Genomic DNA, 22,065 nt, shown 5'->3' with positions numbered 1-22,065 from the left:
AACCAACCAGATGTAAAGTAGAAATTGATTGCATGAGTATTGAACAAGAAATTTAAATAAAATACCTGGACAAAGAAGTGAGACATCAAGTACAAAAAGCAAATAGACTAGAAGGATGCCTTAATAATACTATATATGGCGAAACAGACACATTAACACTGAGATGAAGTCAATAATTTATATTGCCAGTGTAAGACCAATAATGACATATGCCTCAGAAACAAGACTCGACTCAGCCACAACGCAAAGGCTACTGGAAACGGCAGGGATGGGAGTACTGAAAAGAATTACAGGAAATACGCTGAGAGATCGAAAGAAAAGTGAAGACATTAGAAGAAAATGTAACTTACAGTGTATAAATGAATGAACACAAAATAGAAAAAAAATGGAATAACCACATAAGCAGAATGTAGGAGACCCGTGTCGTCAAAATAGCAAGAAATAAGTCACCAATCGGCAGAAGTATCGGACGACCGCGCAAAAGATGGAGTGACAACCTTCCATAGAGATGTTAACCAACGAACAAGTAGAATTGCTTATAAAGAGGAAGAAAAAGAAGAAGAACATCTCTCTGGTACCAGTTGAGACACCTCCAACTAATAGCAATCTCAACAGGTTAGCAGACAAAACCTTTAAACTTTTTTTCCACATCATATTTTCAGTGAATTTTTAACGAAAACTGTATCTGTACATCTAAGTAAATTGCTGTGTTTGGCATGTTGTATTTGCAGTAATGATTTAATCTATTTTAGTATCACTTTAGATAACATTGAACAATTTAATGAATAGATAAATCCAAAATAAACTACTTCTATGTAATCTGATAAAAATATTTATGTAAAATGCATACTATGGTATATAATACTAAAAATTACAGAAACAGGAAGGTTAAACTAACCAAAAAGATAAGAAAGCTTTAAAGAATAATATTATTTAATAACGCTGTTAGAATATTTACGGAGATAGCCCAAAAAGTTAAACTCCATATAAGAATATGTTAGAGTTCATAAAATTTTCGCTTAAATCTATTTAAACAGATGCAATCTACATACTAAAATTCAAAGTGATTAAATTTTGGCACCCAAGAAATCTGTAACAATGAGAGGTACCGAAAATCCGAAACTAAGTAAGAATCACGAAAAGAAAAAGGTAAACACATCATATAATCAATTTAAATAGAGAACTGGATTTAAAAAAACTTTAAAAATCAACAACACTGAACTTTTGCAATAGGTATAATGTAAAAGCATATAAAAGCAGAAATTTCTTTTAAAGACAGAGCTTTTCTTATTACAACCCCATGGTACTGTACCATGGTAGGTACAACCCTTACTTCAATTCTTGAAAAAAGATACTTGGGTCGAAACAAAATCAAAAATATTAAGTTTCGTAATACTACGCAATATTTTTCATAGATGTTTATACACGTTATAACACATAAAATGATCATCTCTCTCTCTCTCTCTCTCTCTCTCTCTCTCTCTCTCTCTCAATATCAATATCAATCAAAAATGAAAATATTAGGAGACAAATAGGAGTTCAAAGGAATAGTCTGACGAAATGAAAGAAAACAGAATGTACAAAGAGGACCACTGGAACGGCTGTCCCCATAAGGACACGGAAAAGACCAGCAAAAACATGGATAAATGACATCGCGGAGGCGACGTTTAGATATATATACCAGAATCTGTAAAAATTATGTACTAACCTTTGTAAACTATCTCCCAAAATTTTGCTTCTATCGATCTTTAATGGATTATATAAATCGTCAACTTCCAGGGTCTTCGATAAGCCTTTTTTGAATACGTCATATGTATATCTAAAACAGAAAAGCAAATTTATACTTGTGTTATTATGGTTATATATATATATATATATATATGTATATATATATATATATATATATATATATATATATATAGAACACTCATCCTACCAGTGCTGACATATGGGTCAGAAACATGGACCATCTCCAAAACAGACGCAAATCTTCTGCTCGTCTTCGAAAGGAAGATACTAAGAAGAATAATGGGCGCATTCTGTGAGAATGGTATTTGGAGAAGGCGATATAATTTCGAATTGTACGAGAAGTATAAAAAAATAGTAAATGGTAGAGATGTAATATCCTTCATAAAAATAGGTAGGCTTAGATGGGCTGGACAGGTGTCAAGAGCAAATGAAAATTACCCACCCAGACGAACTCTATTATCGGTCCCAGTGGGAAATAGGAGTAGAGGCAGACCACGACTGAGATGGAGGGACGGTGTGGACGAGGACGCAAGGAAAATCGGCGCGGCAAATTGGCAACGGTTGGCGATAAACAGAAACGACTGGCGAAATAGACTGGGGAAGGTCAAGGCTCAACTAGAGCTGTAGCACCACTGATGATGATGATATATATATATATATATATATATATATATATATATATATATATATATATATATATATATATATATATATATCGAGAATAGGAGTACGACCGTTAATCCAATATAAATTAAGGATCACTCGAAGAGTGGTGGGTTTTTCGGTCAAAAGGTGGAAAAAAAAGACAAAGAAGGTGGCTACTTCATCTATTAATTTGAAGACGTTTCGTTATATAATCAGAAAGCATCATCAGTTCATCTAAAAAGAATAATATGAAAAACCAAACATCCATATTGGTTTTTCATATTTAGCTCTCTATGGATGTTTGGTTTTTCATATTATTCTTTTTAGATGAACTGATTATGTTTTCTAATTAGATAGCTAAACGTCTTCAAATTAATAGATGAAGTAGCCACCTTCTTTGTCTTTTTTCTCTACCTTTTTTAACCGAAAAACCCACCACTCTTCGAGTGATCCTTAATTTATGTATATATATGTATGTATATATATAAATATATATATATATATATATATATATATATATATACATAAATATTTATAAATGGTGTCCCAATGGGCTCCTCACCCTTTCCAGTAATTGCCAATACCTTTATGGAAGACTTCGTGACACGAGTACTATCCACATCAATGCTCAAACCCACATATTGGCTACGATATGTTTACGATACACTCGTCATTTGGCCCCACGGTAGCGATGCTTTAGTGTCTTTTCAACCCCATCTGAATGGTATATATTCAGTTCACGATGGAGGTGGAAACTGAGTCATCCCTACTGTTTCTCGACATTTTCATAAAGAAAAAGCAATCCCAAGGTTTTCATCACTCTGTTTATCGAAAAGTCACCCATACCAATCGTTACTTGCATGCCAATTCTCATCATCCACCTTCACAAATTAATTCAGTTATTAATACTTTTGTCTTTAGATGAATATGCCTTTGCAATAATCCAAGTAGACCCACTGAGCTCTCTTATTTAAAACAATCCCTCGTCCAAAATGGTTACCGCGAAAATCACATTAATAAGATCATCCACAGACATCAATTTTCCTCTAAATCTCAATTCAAAGACTTAGACCCTCATTATATGAAATAATTTTTTCTTACATGAAAAGTGTCACTGACAAAATTGAAAAAAAATTTAAATCAAGAGGAATAAAGACAATTTTCATCCTCAACAAAAATGTTCATCTCTTGTTCGATCATTCAAAAACGACATTTTAAATGAACAATATGGAGTTTACGAAATTTCTTGTGCATACTGTCCCCGATCTTATATAGGCCAAACAAATCGTAGAATCCAAAATAGGATTTATGAGCATTTCATTTCTGTTCGCAATTCCGATTCAATTTCAGCTCTAGGTTAACATCATCTTCATACAGGTCACAAAATTGATTTTGAAAACTCCAGAACCAAAGAATTATCCAAAAAATCATAGAAATTGAAAAAAGTTTAATTGTCTTAATAAAAGAAATGACAGCATCCGGTGACCTTCGACATGGAGACCTCTAATAAAGAAAATATGGTCCGCTTACCAATTCTCTCCAATTAAAACCCCGCCAAGAAATGTTCGCACCAACCCCCACGCCAACCACCACCCAAACCATTTCTGCAATCCTGCCACTTTTTTATGTAGGTTGGTTAGATAGTGTTTGTTCTGATGATTTTCTACCCCGTTACATGTTACTTCAAAAGTAAGTTAGTTTTGCCCTTCTTATCTTTTTTCATCTTACGGAATTATATTTCTGCCATATGCGTATGGAACTTAAAGCCATCGATATTGATGATGAATTATTATTCGATTGTCAACATTATATTGGTCAAAAATACGAAAAATAATGTGTGTCCTGCAAGTAATTAACAATTAAGAAAATAGGAATCATGTTTTAACATGGTTTATTCGATTGTCAACATTATATTGGTCAAAACTACGAAAAATAATGTGTGGCCTGCAAGTAATTAACAATAATTAAGAAAATAGGAATCATGTTTTAACATGGTATCATCATCATCACCATCACCCAGCCCTTTGCTTCCACGTTGTACATAGACCTCCCTCATTTTTGTCTAATGTGCTCTATCTTGAGCACTTTTTATCCAATTTCTTGACATTTTCTTGAGATCGTCAGTCCAACGAATAGGGGATCTTTAGTCATCTGAATACTACGGAACTGAACTCTGTTACATTTATGAAAGATGGACTAAAAATGGTCAACCGAGGAAAACGAAAAAAAAAATTAAAATACACTATCATTTAAGATCAAATCAAATAACTACTTACCCGAAGAATAAAGTGGATAAAATATTTGCTTTCTCCCGTGGATTGGGATTATATTTCTCTTTGGTCATTTCCATCTTGGCAGCCTGATATTTCCTTTAATTGTTACTTTAGTATTCCCCGTAACTACTCTTCTTTTCAATTTAGCATTATACTACAATGGAAAAATAAATTACTTAAAAACATGCAAATATTATTCATGTAGAGAAGAAATGTTTTTTCGTGTAGTTTTTCTGTGAGAATAATAATTGTTATCACAATGAAATATTAATAGACAGTAATATTATTTCATTATCAAGTTTTGAGAAGGTAAATATTAGATTAGGTACACTTAGGTAATCTTTTCATATTTTAGAAAAGAGTTTTGGCATATTGCATAATGTATGTTATTATCGTCATTGTTTTCGTCAAACTGTTTGTCGTATTTGAATATGTATAAAACCAGTTACTTTTTTTATAGTTGACTAAATTTGTGTGGAGCAAAGTCCTAATAGTTTTTTATCAACATTCAGTTCCGCTTTGAAATATAAGCGTTCATAATAATTATATGTATATAACATAATTATGAATCAGCAAAATTTATAAATAATTTAAAAGAAAAAATTCGTTTTATGACAGAAACATATTGGAAATGCAGAAATATATTATATCTACCCCTAATTTGAAATACTCCACTTTTCACAACTTGGTGATTCTTCTGAAGCTGAGTCATAAGGTGTGCCTAGCCTCGTGTGCCCAATTTTTAGACTGCGGATGATTAATTTGTTTCTTCTACTTAAGTTATATAGCTGAATCATAACAGCACGATGGCAGGTTGTATAATATGTAGTTGACAAGCAGATCTTCTGCTAAACCAGCCAAAATGCATATTTACAGGTATATATGTCAACATGCGAAGCGGCAGAAGATATAGTAGAAGAAACATACCACCTATAGAAAAAACTAAAATAGATAACCATTTGAAAGAAATGATAGGTGAGCATGGCTGAGGCTAGCGAAATAAACAAGGTAAACGGCTCCCTCAATTTGCCATTGATATGGATCTTTGTATTGTAAACACAATGTTTAAACATCATCCGCAGAGATAATCAACATGGTCTTCGCCTGGAGGAAGATACAAGAACCAAATAGATTATATTCTAGACACTAAATGATGGAGGAGCTCAATATTCAACGTGAAGACAAAACCAGCTGCAGACTGTGGTTCCAACCACAAAATGTTGCAAGCAGAATTTCGCATTAAGTTACACATTAAAATAATCACAAATAAAAGACAACAATTACTTCCAAAACACTCGAAAAAGTTTAGAAAAACATTAGCAGTAGCTGACTTACCAGTGACTACCGGAAACCCTGACAAAATGTGGGAATACACAAAGAAATGGATCAGTGAAGCCATCAACAATACTAATCCCAAAGACATAACAGCTAGGAAAAAACATGGCAATTGCCATTGTTATGATATCCACTGGTAACTTTAACATCCTAAAATATAATACTAAATAATGTAAACTAAATTGTAACATATAACTTTTAACGGGTTTTTACCCAGATATTTAGTGGCTCAAAACATGTATAATACACCTAGACACTGATGATGGAATATGGATTCCGAAAACGTTTTGTCTACATGACGTAGGCTGTTTGGGTTTTTTAATTTATATACCTTTTATAAAGAATTTTAACAACAATTTTTTTGGATAATACTGCTGTAAACTACTGAAAACTATAAATAATAGGGTAGACCGATTTTTCGAAATAACTAAAATGGTAAAATGCAATTGAAAAAAAGTTGAAGTGTATAAAAACAAAATTTTTGATATTAAATATTAATAAAAAAAAATTATTTTGAACTGCCACATAAATGTCAAAAATCTAAATTTTTATATTAAAAATATTAAATTTTGCATTTTCTACATTGTTAAATATTTAAAACTAAAACTTTTTTTACAATAAAGTTTTTGTATAGTTTTAATATTTTAACTGCCACAAGGACATTATGTTATAATTATGCAATCATTACGTGAAGCGACGCCACTAACTTGGCTGTCCGATGTTTTCAGACCGATCGTAATGTTTTATCGATTTGAGACAAAGAGGTATTCTTTCATTTGGGAATGAATCAGTTTTCGACTACCAACCACGGAATACAGTCGTATTAATCGTTGTATCTCTTAATCTTTTACGTCGTAATATAAGTTTGTTTATATGTTTATGTTTACCGATAAAATGGCGCGTAACACCAGAAGTGAGTTAAAGTGTCCTATATTTGGAGTGTCCAATAATATAAACGAAACAGTTTTACCAACATATGAAGATATGAACACTTACTTCAACTATGTTGAACATGAATTAAAACCGATTGCAACAAATCCACAACAAACCGCAACTGAGACAAGTCAAATTGTAGCAAAGAAAATTCAGGAAATTTGGAGTCGTGCTTTAATTCCAACCGTTCAGCAGTGCAGTATTATAAAGCGAATAACAAGTTATCGTATTAAAATTAGAAATTTACTAAAACCTTATAAACAACGCAGTGGTGTTGCAAGTTATAAAAAACAGTTAAATGATTTCAGAACACAATCCAAAGTACTATTTGATGTGGCTGCTTGTAAATGTCTAGATTTAAATATTTGTTTTTGCGATAAAGTATTTAAAGTGCCAGCAACTGAACGATCATTTTTAGAAGACCAAAGAACTCAAAGACGAATGGTAATTGGTGCCATAGATATAACAATGTCCAAAAAGTTACAGAACCGAGAGGAGAGAAATTTATTGCAAATTCAAAAACAATTAAATGAGAATGTTGTTCACTTACCGAAAAATCGATCTCGGCAGAAAAGAATAGCGACGGAAACACTTACACATGAATCGATCAGTTCTGCAGAAACTTCTACTGTGCAGCAAAAATCATTAGCTTCCTATAATGTGTTACAATTACCTGTGCTTGCAAGAACACTCGATCGTTTTGGTATTTCTGATCGAGCTGGTGCTGCAGTCGCTTCAGCAGTATTACAAGACGTCGGTATTATAAATGTGGAAGATAATAGCAACATTATAGATAAGAACAAAATTCGTCGTGCTAGAACAAAAAACGTGCCCTTCTTGAAATGGACGATTCTTCACAGTTACATGGCTTTTTTTTCGATGGTCGCAAGGATAATACGTTAAAAATGGAAGATAATCATCGAAAGTTAATTCGAGAAGAACATATTACAATCTTAAAAATGCCTGAGCGAGTTATCTGGCGCATGTTACTTCTGATTCTGGTACTGCTGTGAACATTTTAAAAAGCATTTTAAAATATTTTGATGACTCTGACGTATCCACAGATGTCTTAAGAGTAATAGAGTGTGATGGGACGAATGTTAATGCTGGAAAGTTTAATGGTGTTATTGTGCATCTAGAAAAACATTTAAATCGCCCGTTGCAGTGGCTTATTTGCCAGCTGCACTGTAATGAATTACCTTTGCGACACCTTATGAATTTCCTTGATGGTAGTACAACTGGACCTCGTCACTTCAACGGACCTATAGGACAAGCACTCATTGGATGTGAAAATCTACCTGTTGTTAAGTTCAGTGTAATTGAATCATATGTACAGGAGAATGTGGATAGGTCCGATTTAAGTACAGATCAACAATATCTTCTTGACATGTGTGTCGCAATCTCAGAGGGAAGTATTGACAACAAACTTTCTAAACGGTGCCCAGGTAAAATAGTGCATTCCCGCTGGTTAACATTGGCTAACCGTATACTACGTTTATATGTTTCCACTGTGGTTCCATCAGATAATTTGATTACCTTAGCAACCTTTATTTTAAAAGTGTATGCTCCAGTATGGTTCCTTATAAAAACCAGACCGTCCTGCCTACATGGAGCCTTTAATTTTTGGAAAATGATTCGGTTATCTAGGTATTTACCACAAACCCTAAAGGATGTAATGGATCCAGTTATATTGCGAAATAGTTTTTTTGCACATCCAGAAAATATGCTACTTGGAATGTTAGGAGATCCAAGAAAACGTATTAGAGAGCTTGCTGTGCCCCGTATTTTTAAAGCTCGAACAAGTAATATAAACCAGCGACTACGAACATTTGAGGTACCACTTGTGCTTAAGATGAACGCTATGGATTATATCGATATCATAAATTGGAGTACAGTACCCTTAACTGAACCACCATTAACAATTGGAAGTTCGAATGAAACTTTACAGGAAATTGTGGTTAATCCAGAGACATCAGCACTGTTATCGGAGCTTAAGTTATATCCGTCTCACACGCAAGCCGTTGAACGCATGATTAAACTTGTGACAGAAGCTTCATCAAAAGTTTGTGGTGCTGATAGCAGAGATGGTTTGATCAGAACCAAACTGGAATCACACCGAATTATGCCTTCTTTTAGGTCAAAAAAGATTATAAGTTGTAAGAACAGTTGTTTGTTTGTTTAATTTAAGCATAAAATTTATTTTTAATGATTTAATGATTTTTTTTAAATATTAATGTAAATTACGTTGTGGCAGTTAAAATGTTAAAAATAAAAACATGAATAATTAACAGCATTTGTTTCATTCTATGTATTATAACATTTTCGGATATGCAAGTTGTAACACTAGTAAAATTTTAAATTCAAAATTTTAGTGACCTTGTGGCAGTTCAAAACAGCAAAATATGAAAAAATTTATTTTCACAAAAAAAATTGTTTTCCTACCCCACATGTTTATTTGGATTGCAAAATCTGAAATTAAAATATTTTTGAATTTCGTATACAAATCGGCCTACCCTAATAAATAATGCTGCTAATGTAAAAGTTAATAATGTGGTTCCGAAAAAATTCAAATTAAAATCTAGAGTTCGACAGGGATTCATAATATCCCTTCTTCTTCTTCTTCGTCTAGCCATTCACGTCCACATCTGAACATAAGCCTCTTCAAGTCTTCCTTTCCATTGTTTTTTATTGTACGCTACTTGTAGCCAATTTTTCCCGGCAGTCCTTTTCAGATCATCTGTCCATCTCATAGGAGGTCTGCCTCTGGGTCTTTTGTGTTGGTATGGTCTCCAGGTTAAAATTGATCTGTGCCATTTGTTTAGATCGCTCCTAGCTACATGTCCAGCGTATTCCCATTTCAACTTTAATGATTTTTGCACGACATCGGTGACTTTGGTTTTCTGTCTAATTCCATGTATTTGTTTTCTTGTCCTTAAGTGATATACCTAGCATTGCTCTTTCCATGTGTTGAGTGACTCTAAGTATATTCATATTCTTTTTTGTGATTGTCCATGTTTGTGCCGCATAAGTTAATATCGGAATAATGCATGCATCAAAAACTTTAGATCTAAGATGTAATTGAATTTGTTGATTTCTGAGTATATAGTTCAGTTTACCGAATGCTGCCCAAGCTAACTTTCTTCTTCTTTTTATTTCTTCAGTTTGAATTTCCCTATTTAGTATTATTTTTTGTCCTAAGTATATATATTCTTCAACTTTTTCTATAACTTTATCGTTTATTATTGTCACGGTGTCTTCGGAGTGCATGGTCCTATTTTAGAAGATTCGGTATGTAGTTCTAAAAGCATGGTTTGCATTTCTTGTGGGTCAGAAGCTATCAGGATTATGTCATCTGCAAATCGTAGATTACTGAGGTAGCGGCCATTGACGTTTATTCCCTTATATTTCCAATTTAGGTTTTTAAAAACGTCCTCCAAAACTAAGGTGAACAGTTGGGTGATAAAGTATCTCCCTGTTTAACTCCCCTGTTTAATGGTACAGGGTTCGTGTGTTTATTTTCATTTAGGTAGTATGTAGCTGTAGCTTGGTTCATAGTTTCTTTTATTAAGTTAATATATCTGCTGTCTATTCTACAATTTTGCATTGCGTTTATTACGGCCGTGTGTTCTATGGTATCGAAGGCTTTTTCGTAGTCTACAAATGCTATGAAAACTGGAAACTTGTATTCGTTACATTTTTCTATTAATATTTTTGTAGTTAACAGGTGATCGGAAGTTGAATAGCCTTTTCTAAAACCTGCCTGTATATATGGTTGGTATTCGTCTAATTTCCTTGTTAGTCGAGTAGTTATGACTTTGGTGAGTATTTTAAACAGGTGTGACAGTAGGCTGATGGGTCTGTAGTTTTCCAATTTTCGACTATCACCTTTCTTGTGTAATAAGATTACTTTAGAGTTGTTCCAGCTCTGAGGGACTTTGCCCTGATGTAAACAACTGTCCACAAGCTTAGTTACAATTGCAATTAGTTCCTTACCTCCTTCTAATATCATATCTGTAGTAATACTATCTTCTCCTGCAGCTTTATTTCTCTTCATGTTTTCCAATGCTGTAGTTACCTCTGAAATTGTTACTTTTGGCATTATTTCTGATCCAACATTTTTTATTAATTTCCGTGCTGGTCTCATCTCATCATCTTGTTGATGTGTTCTGTAAAGTTCTGTGTAAAATTCTTCTATTCGTGTCAGTATGTTTTCTCTAGTTGTGATTTCATTTTCGGCTTTTCCCATTAATAATATCATCTGACGTCGTCCTAGTGTCGGTCTGAGGCATTTCATACTCTTATTTTTTTCAATAGTTGTTGTTATTAATTTTTCGTTTTCTTTTCTTTTTTGTTGTCTGATTCCTTTTCTAATCTGCCTATTAAGTTCTCTATATTCGTCGGTTCCCCTTTTGTTAGATTTATTTAAGATCTTCCTTCTTTTTATTTGTTGTAATATTTCTTTGTCTAATTCATTGTATGTTGTTTTTGGTTTTTTCAGTTGCAGAAGGCTTTTATTCACTGTTTCGGTAATAAGGTTATTCAAATCATCAATATCATTGGAGTTTATCTGCTGCACGCTAACTTGATTTAATGCATGCGCTATCTTTTTATTAAATTCACTATTTTTGATTTCTTCAGATGTCCATTTGTATCTTTTTTCATGTATTCTTTTTCTTTCTAGTTTTTTGTTAATTATTAGTTTTGTTCTTATTAGTCTATGATCGCTTTCTAGGTCAAACTGATTTAATACTGATACGTCTTCTACTAGGTTTCTATTCTTCGTTAAGATATAATCTATTTCATTCTTTGTCTTTTTATCGGGGCTCATCCATGTCCATTTTCTGCTTGGTTTTTTATTGAAAAAGGGACATATCCCCTATTCTATTTAATATATATAGTGAACATATAATGCGTCAACTTTTTGAGGAATAGCAAGGTGGAGCAACGACAGAAGGAAGAAAAATCAAAAACTTACGTTATGCTGATGATACTGTTATATTATCGTTATCACCTGAAGAACTAGAACAAATTATGAATAGGATAGGCACGGTGAGTACGGAATATGGTTTGAAAATAAATATGCAGAAAACCAAAGTAATGATCATCGATAGAATCAGAAACAACCAAGCAGAGATAAGAAACATGGCAAGTTACGAAGTGATCAGGCAATTTAATTACTTAGGCTCTGTTATTACCAATAGTGGAGGATGTAAAGACGAGATCCGTCGACGCAATTCTAGCAGAACTTAACATAAAAACTTAACTCATCACAACTATCAACCAAAATATAATGAGATATTTTGGACATATAACTAGAAGAAGAGCGAAGTTGAGCGAATGATTAGTTGAAGGTAACATAGCGGGTAAAAAATCCAGAGGAAGATCTTCAGTACGAGGGTCTAACCAAATAAAGTACATGACTGGTTACTCATTCTCCGAAGCAAAACAACATGCACAAGAGAGAGATAATTGGACAGAAATAGTCAAACAAATTACATGACGCCACTACATCCTTATGAAGGAGAAAAAATAGAGGAAATCTTCTGCATTGATTTTGTTAGGATTTTTTCTTTAAAACTTAGAAAGTGGTTTTTAATTAATTATGATTTTTTATAATTTTTATAATTTTTAATTTTTTATCTTTTATAATTTTTTATACTTTTGTATAATTTTTTCTTTAACAGGTAGCAGGTAGCACTCTTCTACAATCCTAGCAGAAGACAGGCTGCTAAAGGGATTAGTGACCCTGCCTTATACTAGCTTCTGGTTCTCCCTCCTTCCTTGCCTGAGGGGGCCAGGTTCTCATACCTTTTTCCTATCTCTCCCTTTTAAAACTCCCACCTTCATCCTACCTCTACCAACTCCTCTACCTAGAGTATGGCTAAAATCCAAGTATGCGTGACACGAGAAAAACACGGCCCTCAGTCCCCGGCAGTAAGCTGATCCTTGGTCAAGGTAGCGATCAAGAAATACAGCAAACAGAGGGTGCGAAGAATCCCCGGGTCAGATCAGGCTACCACGGACGACAACAAATGTATATCGCCACGTACAATGTAAGAACACTGTCATCTGAAGAAAAATTACTGGAATTAAAAGAAGAGTTAAAATACATAAAATGGGACGTTATGGGTCTCTGTGAAGTAAGACGCGAAGAAGAAGACTGTATAACTCTTAAATCAGGGCATCAACTTTTCTATATGGGAAACAAAGAAAAAATAGAAGGACTTGGACTTCTTATACATAAGAGACACACTAAGAATATCCCACAACTTAAAGGTATTAACCCAAGAATAATACTCTGCATACTGCAGCTTAACAAAAAAAAACAGCCTTAAAATAATTCAAGCCCATGCACCTACATCTACACACTCGGACGAGAAAGTGGAAACCTTTTATGAAGACCTAGAAAATGCAGTAAAACTGGCGCCTACTACACACAACCTAGTAATGGGTGACTTTAATGCTAAGTTGGGATGTAAACTGGACGGGACCGAAGTTGAAATAGGTCCCTACGGATTTGTACAAAGAAATGAAAGGCGAAATGTTTTTGGGTTTCTTGGTACGAAATGGCCTCTTTGCAATGAATAGCTTTTTCAAAAAAAGTCCCCAAAGAAAATGGACCTGGGCAAGTCCAGATGGAGTCACCAAAAATGAAGTTGATTTTGTCTTAACCAACAATAAAGACATGGTCCATGATGTAACAGTTCTTAATAGCTGTTCAGTGGGAAGTAATCATAGAATGGTAAGAGCGAAGATCGTGCTAAATCTCCAAAAACAAAGATACGAAATGATAACAAAAACACACCCACTAGGATGAAATCCAATCGAAAACATCATTTCCTTCGAAGAGGAAATTCTGAGATGTCTATAGACAACAAATGTAGACGTTATGGATAACGAAACCTTAAATGATAATTTAATAAGAGCTATTAAGAACGCAGAGAAAAAATGCAATACAATCAGTCAAGAGACAAAAAGACTTATGGAGATATGAAGAGAAGAACAAAAACGATACGAATGCAACTACAACAACTTAATAAAGATATTAATAAAGCAGTGAGAAAGGACATACGACAATATAACACAAAAAAGATTACAACGGTTGTCAAGGAAAATAGAAGTTTAAAGGTGCTGAAGAGATGTCAAGCTCTAGGTTAGAAGAATATTGTTAAGCTCGCAGATCAAATTGAAAAAGTGGTAACAGATAAAAATAACATAATTAAGCTAGTTGAAAAATTTGACACAGAATCATATAGAGAAAAGGGTAAGAAAGACGGCACCAAGTTGAGAACAGTCCAGAATGTGGGTTCAGAGGATATCCCAGAAAGACCAATCGAAGAAGTCTCAAAGTCAATAAATCGAATGAAAAACAATAAAGCAGCTGGTGATGACCAAATCGTTATTGAGGCAGTTAAAGCAGGAGGAAAGACAGTATTGAAAACATTGATACAATTATATAACTTATGCCTTTCAAAAGAGGTTACACCATCTCAGTGGAATAAAGCTGTTATAGTAGTCATGCACAAAAAGGGAGATATAACTGAGCTAAAAAACTATAGACCTATTAGCCTGTTATCTCACGTTTATAAGTTGTTTATGAAGATAATAACTAATAGGTTGACATCAAAACTAAACTTCTATTATCAACCTTGCGAGTAAGCAAGATTTGGATACGGAACAAACGATCAATTGCAAACCATTAAGTCGTTGATTAAAAAAACCATTGAATATAATAGACCCCTGATACTTGTCTTTGTCGACTTTGAAAAAGCATTTGATACAGTCAATCAAAATGAAATGCTCCAAGCTCTAACACAATGTAGAATAGATCACCGATACATATCCCTCACCAGATACATCTATCAGCATGCTACAGCCTGTGTAAGACTTAATGAAGATACTGGGACCTTTCGTATTGAAAGAGGCGTTCGGCAAGGAGATAACATGTCTCCTAAATTATTTACAACTTTGCTAGAATACGCTTGTAAAACAATAGATTGGAACGAAAAAGGCATCAGTGTAGATGGAAAATTTTTAAATAACCTTAAATTTGCAGATGATATCGTTCTTATTGCAGAAAGCTTTGATCAGGCAAAGATAATGCTCCAAGAACTCCATACTGCCACAAAAAGAGTTGGTCTTAAAATAAATTTTTCAAAAACACAATTTATGACAAATTTAGTCCACAGCAAAGTAGAAGACAAAGATATTGAGCCAGTTGACTCCTATAAATACTTGGGCCATGAGATCAGAATAAGTCAAGAAAACCAAACAATCGAGCTGAAAAGAAGAATAAACCTTGCTTGGGCTGCATTTGGAAAGATGAAGGATATTTTTAGGTCTAAAATTCCAATGTGTCTGAAAAGAAAAGTATTTAATCAGTGTATTTTGCCAGTGATGACTTACGGCGCAGAAACCCTAACACTCACAAGAACAACAGTGAGTAAACTACAAGTTGCGGAAAAGGCAATGGAGATAATAATGTTAGGGATTTCTCTACGTAATAGAATACCCAATGCAATACGCAAAAGAACAGGAGTAGCAGACGTTATTGAAAGGATAACAACACTAAAGTGGAACTGGCCAGGTCATGTAGCAAGATCAGTTGATGACCGGTGGCCAAAAAGAATTTTGGAATGGAGACCCCAAATACAAGCTAACAGAAATAGAGGTCGACCCACAACGAGATGGACAGATGACATAAAAAGAGTGACTACAAATTGGATTCAGATGGCGCAAAATCGGACTAAGTGGAAAAGCATGCGAGAAGCCTATGTTCAGCAGTGGACGTTAGAGGCTAGTTGATGATGAAGATGATAATTTTTTTTATTTTTTTAGTCTTTTATAATTTCTTATAATTTTCTATAATTTATTAGATATAATTTTTTAATAATTTTTTACAATTTTTTATAATTTTTTATATTTTTTTATAATTTTTTATTATTTTATTTAATTTTATAGAATTTTATTTATAATTTTATTCGATTTTATTTAATATACCCTTCGGGTTGATGCGAATTAGTAAATAAAAAAAGACAAGTCCATATATTAAAATTCAAGCTAAATATTGAGCCATTTACTTATTTCAGTAACATATAGAATTGAAATACTTATTTTAATAATGTATATACATTATATACTGATTAGAATAACAAAATCTATATTGAAATGATATTTATTTAACTGTTGTCTTTATTCAATTTATCATGTCTTTATTAAAAGGTTCTTATTTTATTTTATTAAAAAGCACGATAACTTATATTAATTTATTTAACTACTCAATAATACATAATTTATTTTATACCAACGCTACAATTAAAAGCGCGGGCGCGAGTCTTCAGATTTAACTGTCCCTTCCAAATAAAATGTCCTGTTAATATATGCCAGTGCCGTTAAGCTAGAACCATCGACAGCCTTCTCGACTAGCGGCGAAATTATAACGGTAAAGGCAAACGGGTATTTTCACATCGGTTCGACCGTTTTTCTGGAAGGTCCGTTCAGGAAAATAGAAGCCTCTCGTAAAATCTAAAACATAAACATGTGAATAAAAACATGTTAAAGGTTAAAACTATGACTCATATTTTTACGTAACATTGCCCCCCTCTCAAAAGATGGTTCCTCCTGGCACCATGTCGGGACTAGAAATGGAACGGTATGCTGGTATCGGCAACTGGACCCTCTTTTACAACTTCCAGTTGTATAAAAATGACAAGGGACGGTTTTCTCTCCGCACCAGTAACTATGCGGATTGCAACAGACTAACACCTGGACTTCGGTGTCTTTAAAGATCTCCTCCATCATATTTCGGATAACCCTCCAATCTAATTGGCGGCACTCCAACTTTGGCATGGCTAACTTTTGCACGTCGGACTCTAGTACGTGCTCTCTCAATTGAAGTAAGGCTTCCCATACATCTCGGTAGGTAGGTTGGTCACGGGCAGTGTCTTTTGTTACCAGGTAGAAAAGGTAACGTGATGCATTTTGGAGTTTCAAGGTTTTACCGGGAGCTGGCACCTGGCATTGAAGTTCTGCAACTCGACCAAACTTCCTTCGAAAGACAGATGCCAACCCTGGTGCGTCTTTGATACTGGCCGGGATGGTAAGGGCCAGCGAGTAGTCATCGGGGAGCGCGAGTAGATCTGGCTTTCCTTCAGTGGTAACACCATGTCTCGCTTTACCAGTACGTCCATAGGCACCCATGAATGCCTCAAACGTGAGGTCTGACACGTCTTGGACTTGGTTTACTTCCACTTCTTCATCTACGTCGTGGTCACCTTCGAAAGACGCCAGCCGGTTATGGTGTACTATCATCGGCTTTCCCCTCGGAATCTTGCTTATTCGGTAGATGACATCTTGATCTTCTCCATAATTAGGTACAGCCTTCCCAAAACTGCTGCAATTTGGGAGAACAACCTTTTCGCTTCTTGGGATTATAGAGCCAAACCTTGTCGTTCTTCTTGAAGCAACCCTGAAGGTGGGAACGGACCAACTCATGTACATCGTCCATTCTTCTTCGTAATTCGGTCACATAATCTTCACCTGCTACATCTTCTCCAGGTCGACACCCAAATTCTAGATCACAAGGAGTCGCATTTCGCGTCCGAATAGGACTCTGGCTGGTGTCTGGCCTGTTGATTCGTTAACAGCAGATCTGTAGGCCATTGTGAAGAACGGAAGGTATTGGTCCCAGTCTCGCTGATGATCGGACACCATCTTTGTCAAATACTTGCCGACTGTCCTATTCATCCGTTCTACCATACCATCAGATTGCGGATGATATGCTGTAGTTCTTGTTTTCTTTATGCCTAGTCTATCACATATTCCTTGGAATATGTGTCGCTGAAAGGTTTTCTTTACACCAAAATGCCCTCCCGATGGACTGTCGTATAACTGACGAAGTACTTCGGCTGTTCTGCTCTTTGGGATCACCAACTGTCTTCTCTTCTCTAAACCGTCATCATTTTCCAGGACTCGTTTGAGCAAGCCATCTTCCATGATAAATGAGTCCCACTGGGCCCAATACGTCTTAACTACTGAGCATAGGTTTGATATTTCTTGCCAAGGTGGTCGACGGTTTTCCTCTTTCCATTTTAGAATTTTCTGTATAACTGGATCTCTTTCTTGTTCTTCTCTGATCTTAGTAGGCGTTCAGTCGTCGTTGACCATCGTTGTTCTTAGCACTGCTGCTTCCTTGGATTCCGTTTTGTTACAGTGGGAACACTCTGCTGGGCATGGCCTTCTGGAAAGAGAATCAGCGTTTCTGTGGCTAACTTCGGCCCGGTGCTCAATCTTAAAATCGTATTTTTGGAGTCGTTCGATCCACCTGGCTATCTGACCCTCTGGATTCTTAAACTGCATCAACCACTTAAGGGCGGCATGGTCGGTTCGGATTAGAAACTTTCTGCCATAGAGGTATTGATAGACGTGCTCTACTGATTTAACTACTGCTAGAAGTTCTCTTCTCGTGACGCAATAATTCCGCTCAGGTTTTGAAAGAACTTTACTAAAATATCCGAGGACTCGTTCCTGTCCTCCTTGAATCTGGGACAGCACTCCTCCAATTCCCACATTACTTGCATCCGTATCTAAGATGAACTCTCCTTCTGGCAGTGGATACCCTAAAATTGGTGCTGTTATTAGATGTTTTTTTAAGGTCTCAAAGGCATTTTGGCAGTCTGTATCCCAGCGGTATTCTCTTTCTTCCTCTGTAAGTCGCGTTAATGGCTTAGCGATATCTGCAAACTTCTTAATAAACCTTCGGTAGTATGTACATAGTCCAAGAAAACTTCTCACTTGGTGTTTGTCAGTTGGTTTTGGCCATTCCTTAATGGAATCGATTTTTCCCTTATCCACGGCCACTCCTTCTTTACTGACTATATGACCCAGATAATTGACTTTACCTTGAAATAGCTGGCACTTCTTGGGGTTTAGCATCAATTGGGCAGCTTTAAGTCGATTAAAAACGTTTTCTAAATTCCTCAAATGATCTTCGAATGTCTCCCCCAAGACGATTATGTCATCTAAATAAACCAGGCATGTTTTCCAAGATAACCCTCTCAACACATTTTCCATCAGCCTCTCAAATGTCGTAGGAGCATTACAGAGTCCAAATGGCATAACGTTGAATTGCCACAATCCAGATCCTGTGGTGAAGGCTGTCTTTTCTTTATCTACTAGGTCCATTTCTATCTGCCAGTATCCAGACTTCAAATCCAAAGTAGAAAACAATTTACTTCCAGCCAATGTGTCCAATGTGTCATCGATCCGAGGCACAGGATAACTATCTTTCTTTGTAACGTTGTTCAGCAAACGGTAATCCACACAGAACCTCGTCGTTCCGTCTTTCTTCTTGACCGGGACCACCGGAGAGACCCATGGGCTCGTAGAAGGTTCTATCACCCCGTCTTTCTTCATTTCCTGAACAATCGTTTCAGCTTCCTCTCTTTTCGCCTGTGGTAATCGTCGAGCTGTTTGACGAATTGGCTTAGCATTACCAGTATCAAGTTTATGCTTAACAACGGTAGTTCTTCCCGTCTTTCCTCCTTTCGGTACGAAAATATCACGATACTGCCGAAGAAATTCCCTTAATTTCCTTTTCTCAATCTGATTTAGAGACTGTTCTGCAACTGCAACCATTTGGTCGAATTTGTCATTGGAATTATCAGATGTTGTCGCCTGACGGATTATGGATGTCACAGGTACACAAGTTCCTACCTTTGTCTCTTTCTTGATGGTCACTGGGTAGTCGTTGACATTGACAAGACTCACAGGAATTTCTTTAGCCGAAGTCACCAATTCCTTTCCAATTATGATTTCACGGCCAACCTCATCGTCGTGGTTCCAAGGCTCCATCATAACAGGTGTCCCTTCGTCTACAATTCCCTGTAGTCGCGCTACTATGATCGTTTCGCTTCTCGCAGGCACGACTGTATCTTCTGTAATGGCTGCTTGCACAGTGTTGTCATTATGTGGATGAAGAAATACCTCCTTGTTGCCAACTTTGATTACCTTATTCTTAAAATCCAATTGGAATCCATGCATATTCATTACATCCATTCCTAATATAACATCCTCTTCGATGTCAGCAACTATAACAGTATGGACGAACTTTTCTGCTCCAATTCCCAATTGTACCTGGATTTCTCCATGAATGTTGGCATTTTTACCTGTAGCGGTCCGAAGTCGCAACCTCGTTGGTAACAGTTTCTTTCGGCTGTGTATAACTGTCGGGCGTATAATGGTTCTGGTCGCTCCGGTATCCACCAACAACGTATGCTTTTTACCATTTATGTCTCCATCTACATATACACTATCTTCACGACATTTCAAAGAAGCTATTAGTATGAGAGGGTCTTTGGAAAAGTTCTGGGTCGAAGCTGGCCCCTAAGGCTGACCCGTTCTAATTTTTCTGATGGTGAGTTTCTTGATTTGCGACGTACCTAGGGTGCTTACAGGAGCTTCGTACGTGTCCTATTTCGCCACAATTCCAGCATCTGATGGTCTTCGTTTTCTTGTATGCCATGCTTTTCATCATATTAACAAGCTGGTCAAGTTTATCTTCATCTCCTTCCTCTTTTACAGTTCTAACTTTACTGTACCCGCCAGAGGCCTGCGTAGCTGACTCGTATTCGAGGGCGGCGGATAAGACATCAACCAGCGTTTTGTCATGAGCTAATCGCAGCGTTCTCTGCATTTCATGATCACGAAGACCATCAATAAACGTCTGAACGGCCAATTTTTCCATCATGTCTTCGGGAGCTGTTGGATAAGCATATCTTACTAATCTGACAATATCTACCTCATATTCTTGAAGAGCCTCATCTTTCTTCTGTCTACGATTTTTAAGCTGCGACTGATATACATGCCCCAAATGTTCGTGGCCATATCGCATATTTAACCTCTTCTTAAGTTGTTCGAAATCATCCGTCTCTTCTACGGCTATGGTCTGAAGCACATCTAAGGCATCTCCTCGAAGAGCTATAGTCAGGTTTACAGCCTTTTCTTTTTCAGATCATCCATTCGCTCTTGCGGCTGATTCGAACTGATTCATGTAGTTGTTCCATGATGATTTTCCGTCAAAAGTTGGGACTTTAACATGAATAGAACCTCCACTTCCTTCAAATTTCGGCCGTGTCTCCAACTTACATTTCGTCTCGTCTTCTTTTATCTCCACTGTAATCGGATTGTTTCCTCTCTCTGCTGTCCCTGTTTCCTCCAGCTTCTTTTCCATCCCTTTCCATATCTTTTCTTTGAAGGCCAACATATCGGCAGCAACTTGGTTTTTTAACGACGACATTCTATCGTCGAGGGCAGACATCTCAGAAGTGACTTTAGAGATTTCCAAAGAGATGTTAGCAGAAACTTTGCTTTCCAAAGAAGAAATCTCGTTAGAAACTTTGTTGTCCAATGATGCGATGTCACCAGAAACTTTGTTCTCTAATGATGCGATGTCACCAGAAACTTTGGCTACATCACCAGAAACTTTCGAAATCGACGAGAGGACAGCATCTTCAAATATATAAGTCTCTGGATCTAGTCCTTCTTCTAGCAAAGCGTTCTTTAGTCGTTGGACTAACTCAGCCTTTTTTCCGGTAGAAGCTAATTCTCTGTCTTCAAGATGTCTTCTTAAATTAGTCACTGTCAGCTCATAAATCGTAGCCATTTTCACAATTTATTTTATATTCACTTCGGAACAATACTTGTTATGATTACTATAAGTCTAATTTACTTTTATTTCACTTCCGACACCATTGAAATGATATTTATTTAACTGTTGTCTTTATTCAATTTATAATGTCTTTATTAAAAGGTTCTTATTTTATTTTATTAAAAAGCACGATAACTTATATTAATTTATTTAACTACTCAATAATACATAATTTATTTTATACGAACGCTACAATTAAAATCGCGGGCGCGAGTCTTCAGATTTAACTGTCCCTTCCAAATAAAATGTCCTGTTAATATATGCCAGTGCCGTTAAGATAGAACCATCGACAGCCTTCTCGACTAGCGGCGAAATTATAACGGTAACGGCAAACGGGTATTTTCACATCGGTTCGACCGTTTTTCTGGAAGGTCCGTTCAGGTAAATAGAAGCCTCTCGTAAAGTCTAAAACATGAACATGTG

General features: G+C 35.8%; 2 protein-coding genes across 5 annotated transcripts in view; one reads left to right on the top strand and one right to left on the bottom strand.

Annotated features, from left to right (window-relative positions):
* LOC140445515 (ATP-binding cassette sub-family C member 4-like) overlaps positions 1–22,065 on the bottom strand; it is a 104,611-nt gene that overhangs the window by 60,522 nt on the left and 22,024 nt on the right. For all 4 annotated transcript variants that reach the window (XM_072537587.1, XM_072537588.1, XM_072537589.1 and 1 more), the window contains exons 2-3: positions 4,671–4,821; positions 1,709–1,819 (exon numbers count right to left, since the gene is read on the bottom strand). In XM_072537587.1, the coding sequence (XP_072393688.1) occupies positions 1,709–1,819; positions 4,671–4,744 (185 nt within the window). In that variant the 5' untranslated portion in view covers positions 4,745–4,821. The remainder of the gene's footprint in view (positions 1–1,708; positions 1,820–4,670; positions 4,822–22,065) is intronic.
* LOC140446481 (uncharacterized) lies at positions 12,830–13,270 on the top strand. Its single transcript, XM_072539035.1, has one exon. It carries the CDS (start codon positions 12,830–12,832, stop codon positions 13,268–13,270), a length of 441 nt encoding a protein of 146 aa, XP_072395136.1.

Source organism: Diabrotica undecimpunctata, chromosome 7 (genome assembly GCF_040954645.1).
Source record: "Diabrotica undecimpunctata isolate CICGRU chromosome 7, icDiaUnde3, whole genome shotgun sequence".
Classification (NCBI taxonomy): Eukaryota; Metazoa; Arthropoda; class Insecta; order Coleoptera; family Chrysomelidae; genus Diabrotica; species Diabrotica undecimpunctata.
This window is presented reverse-complemented; position numbering and strand designations above follow the sequence as displayed.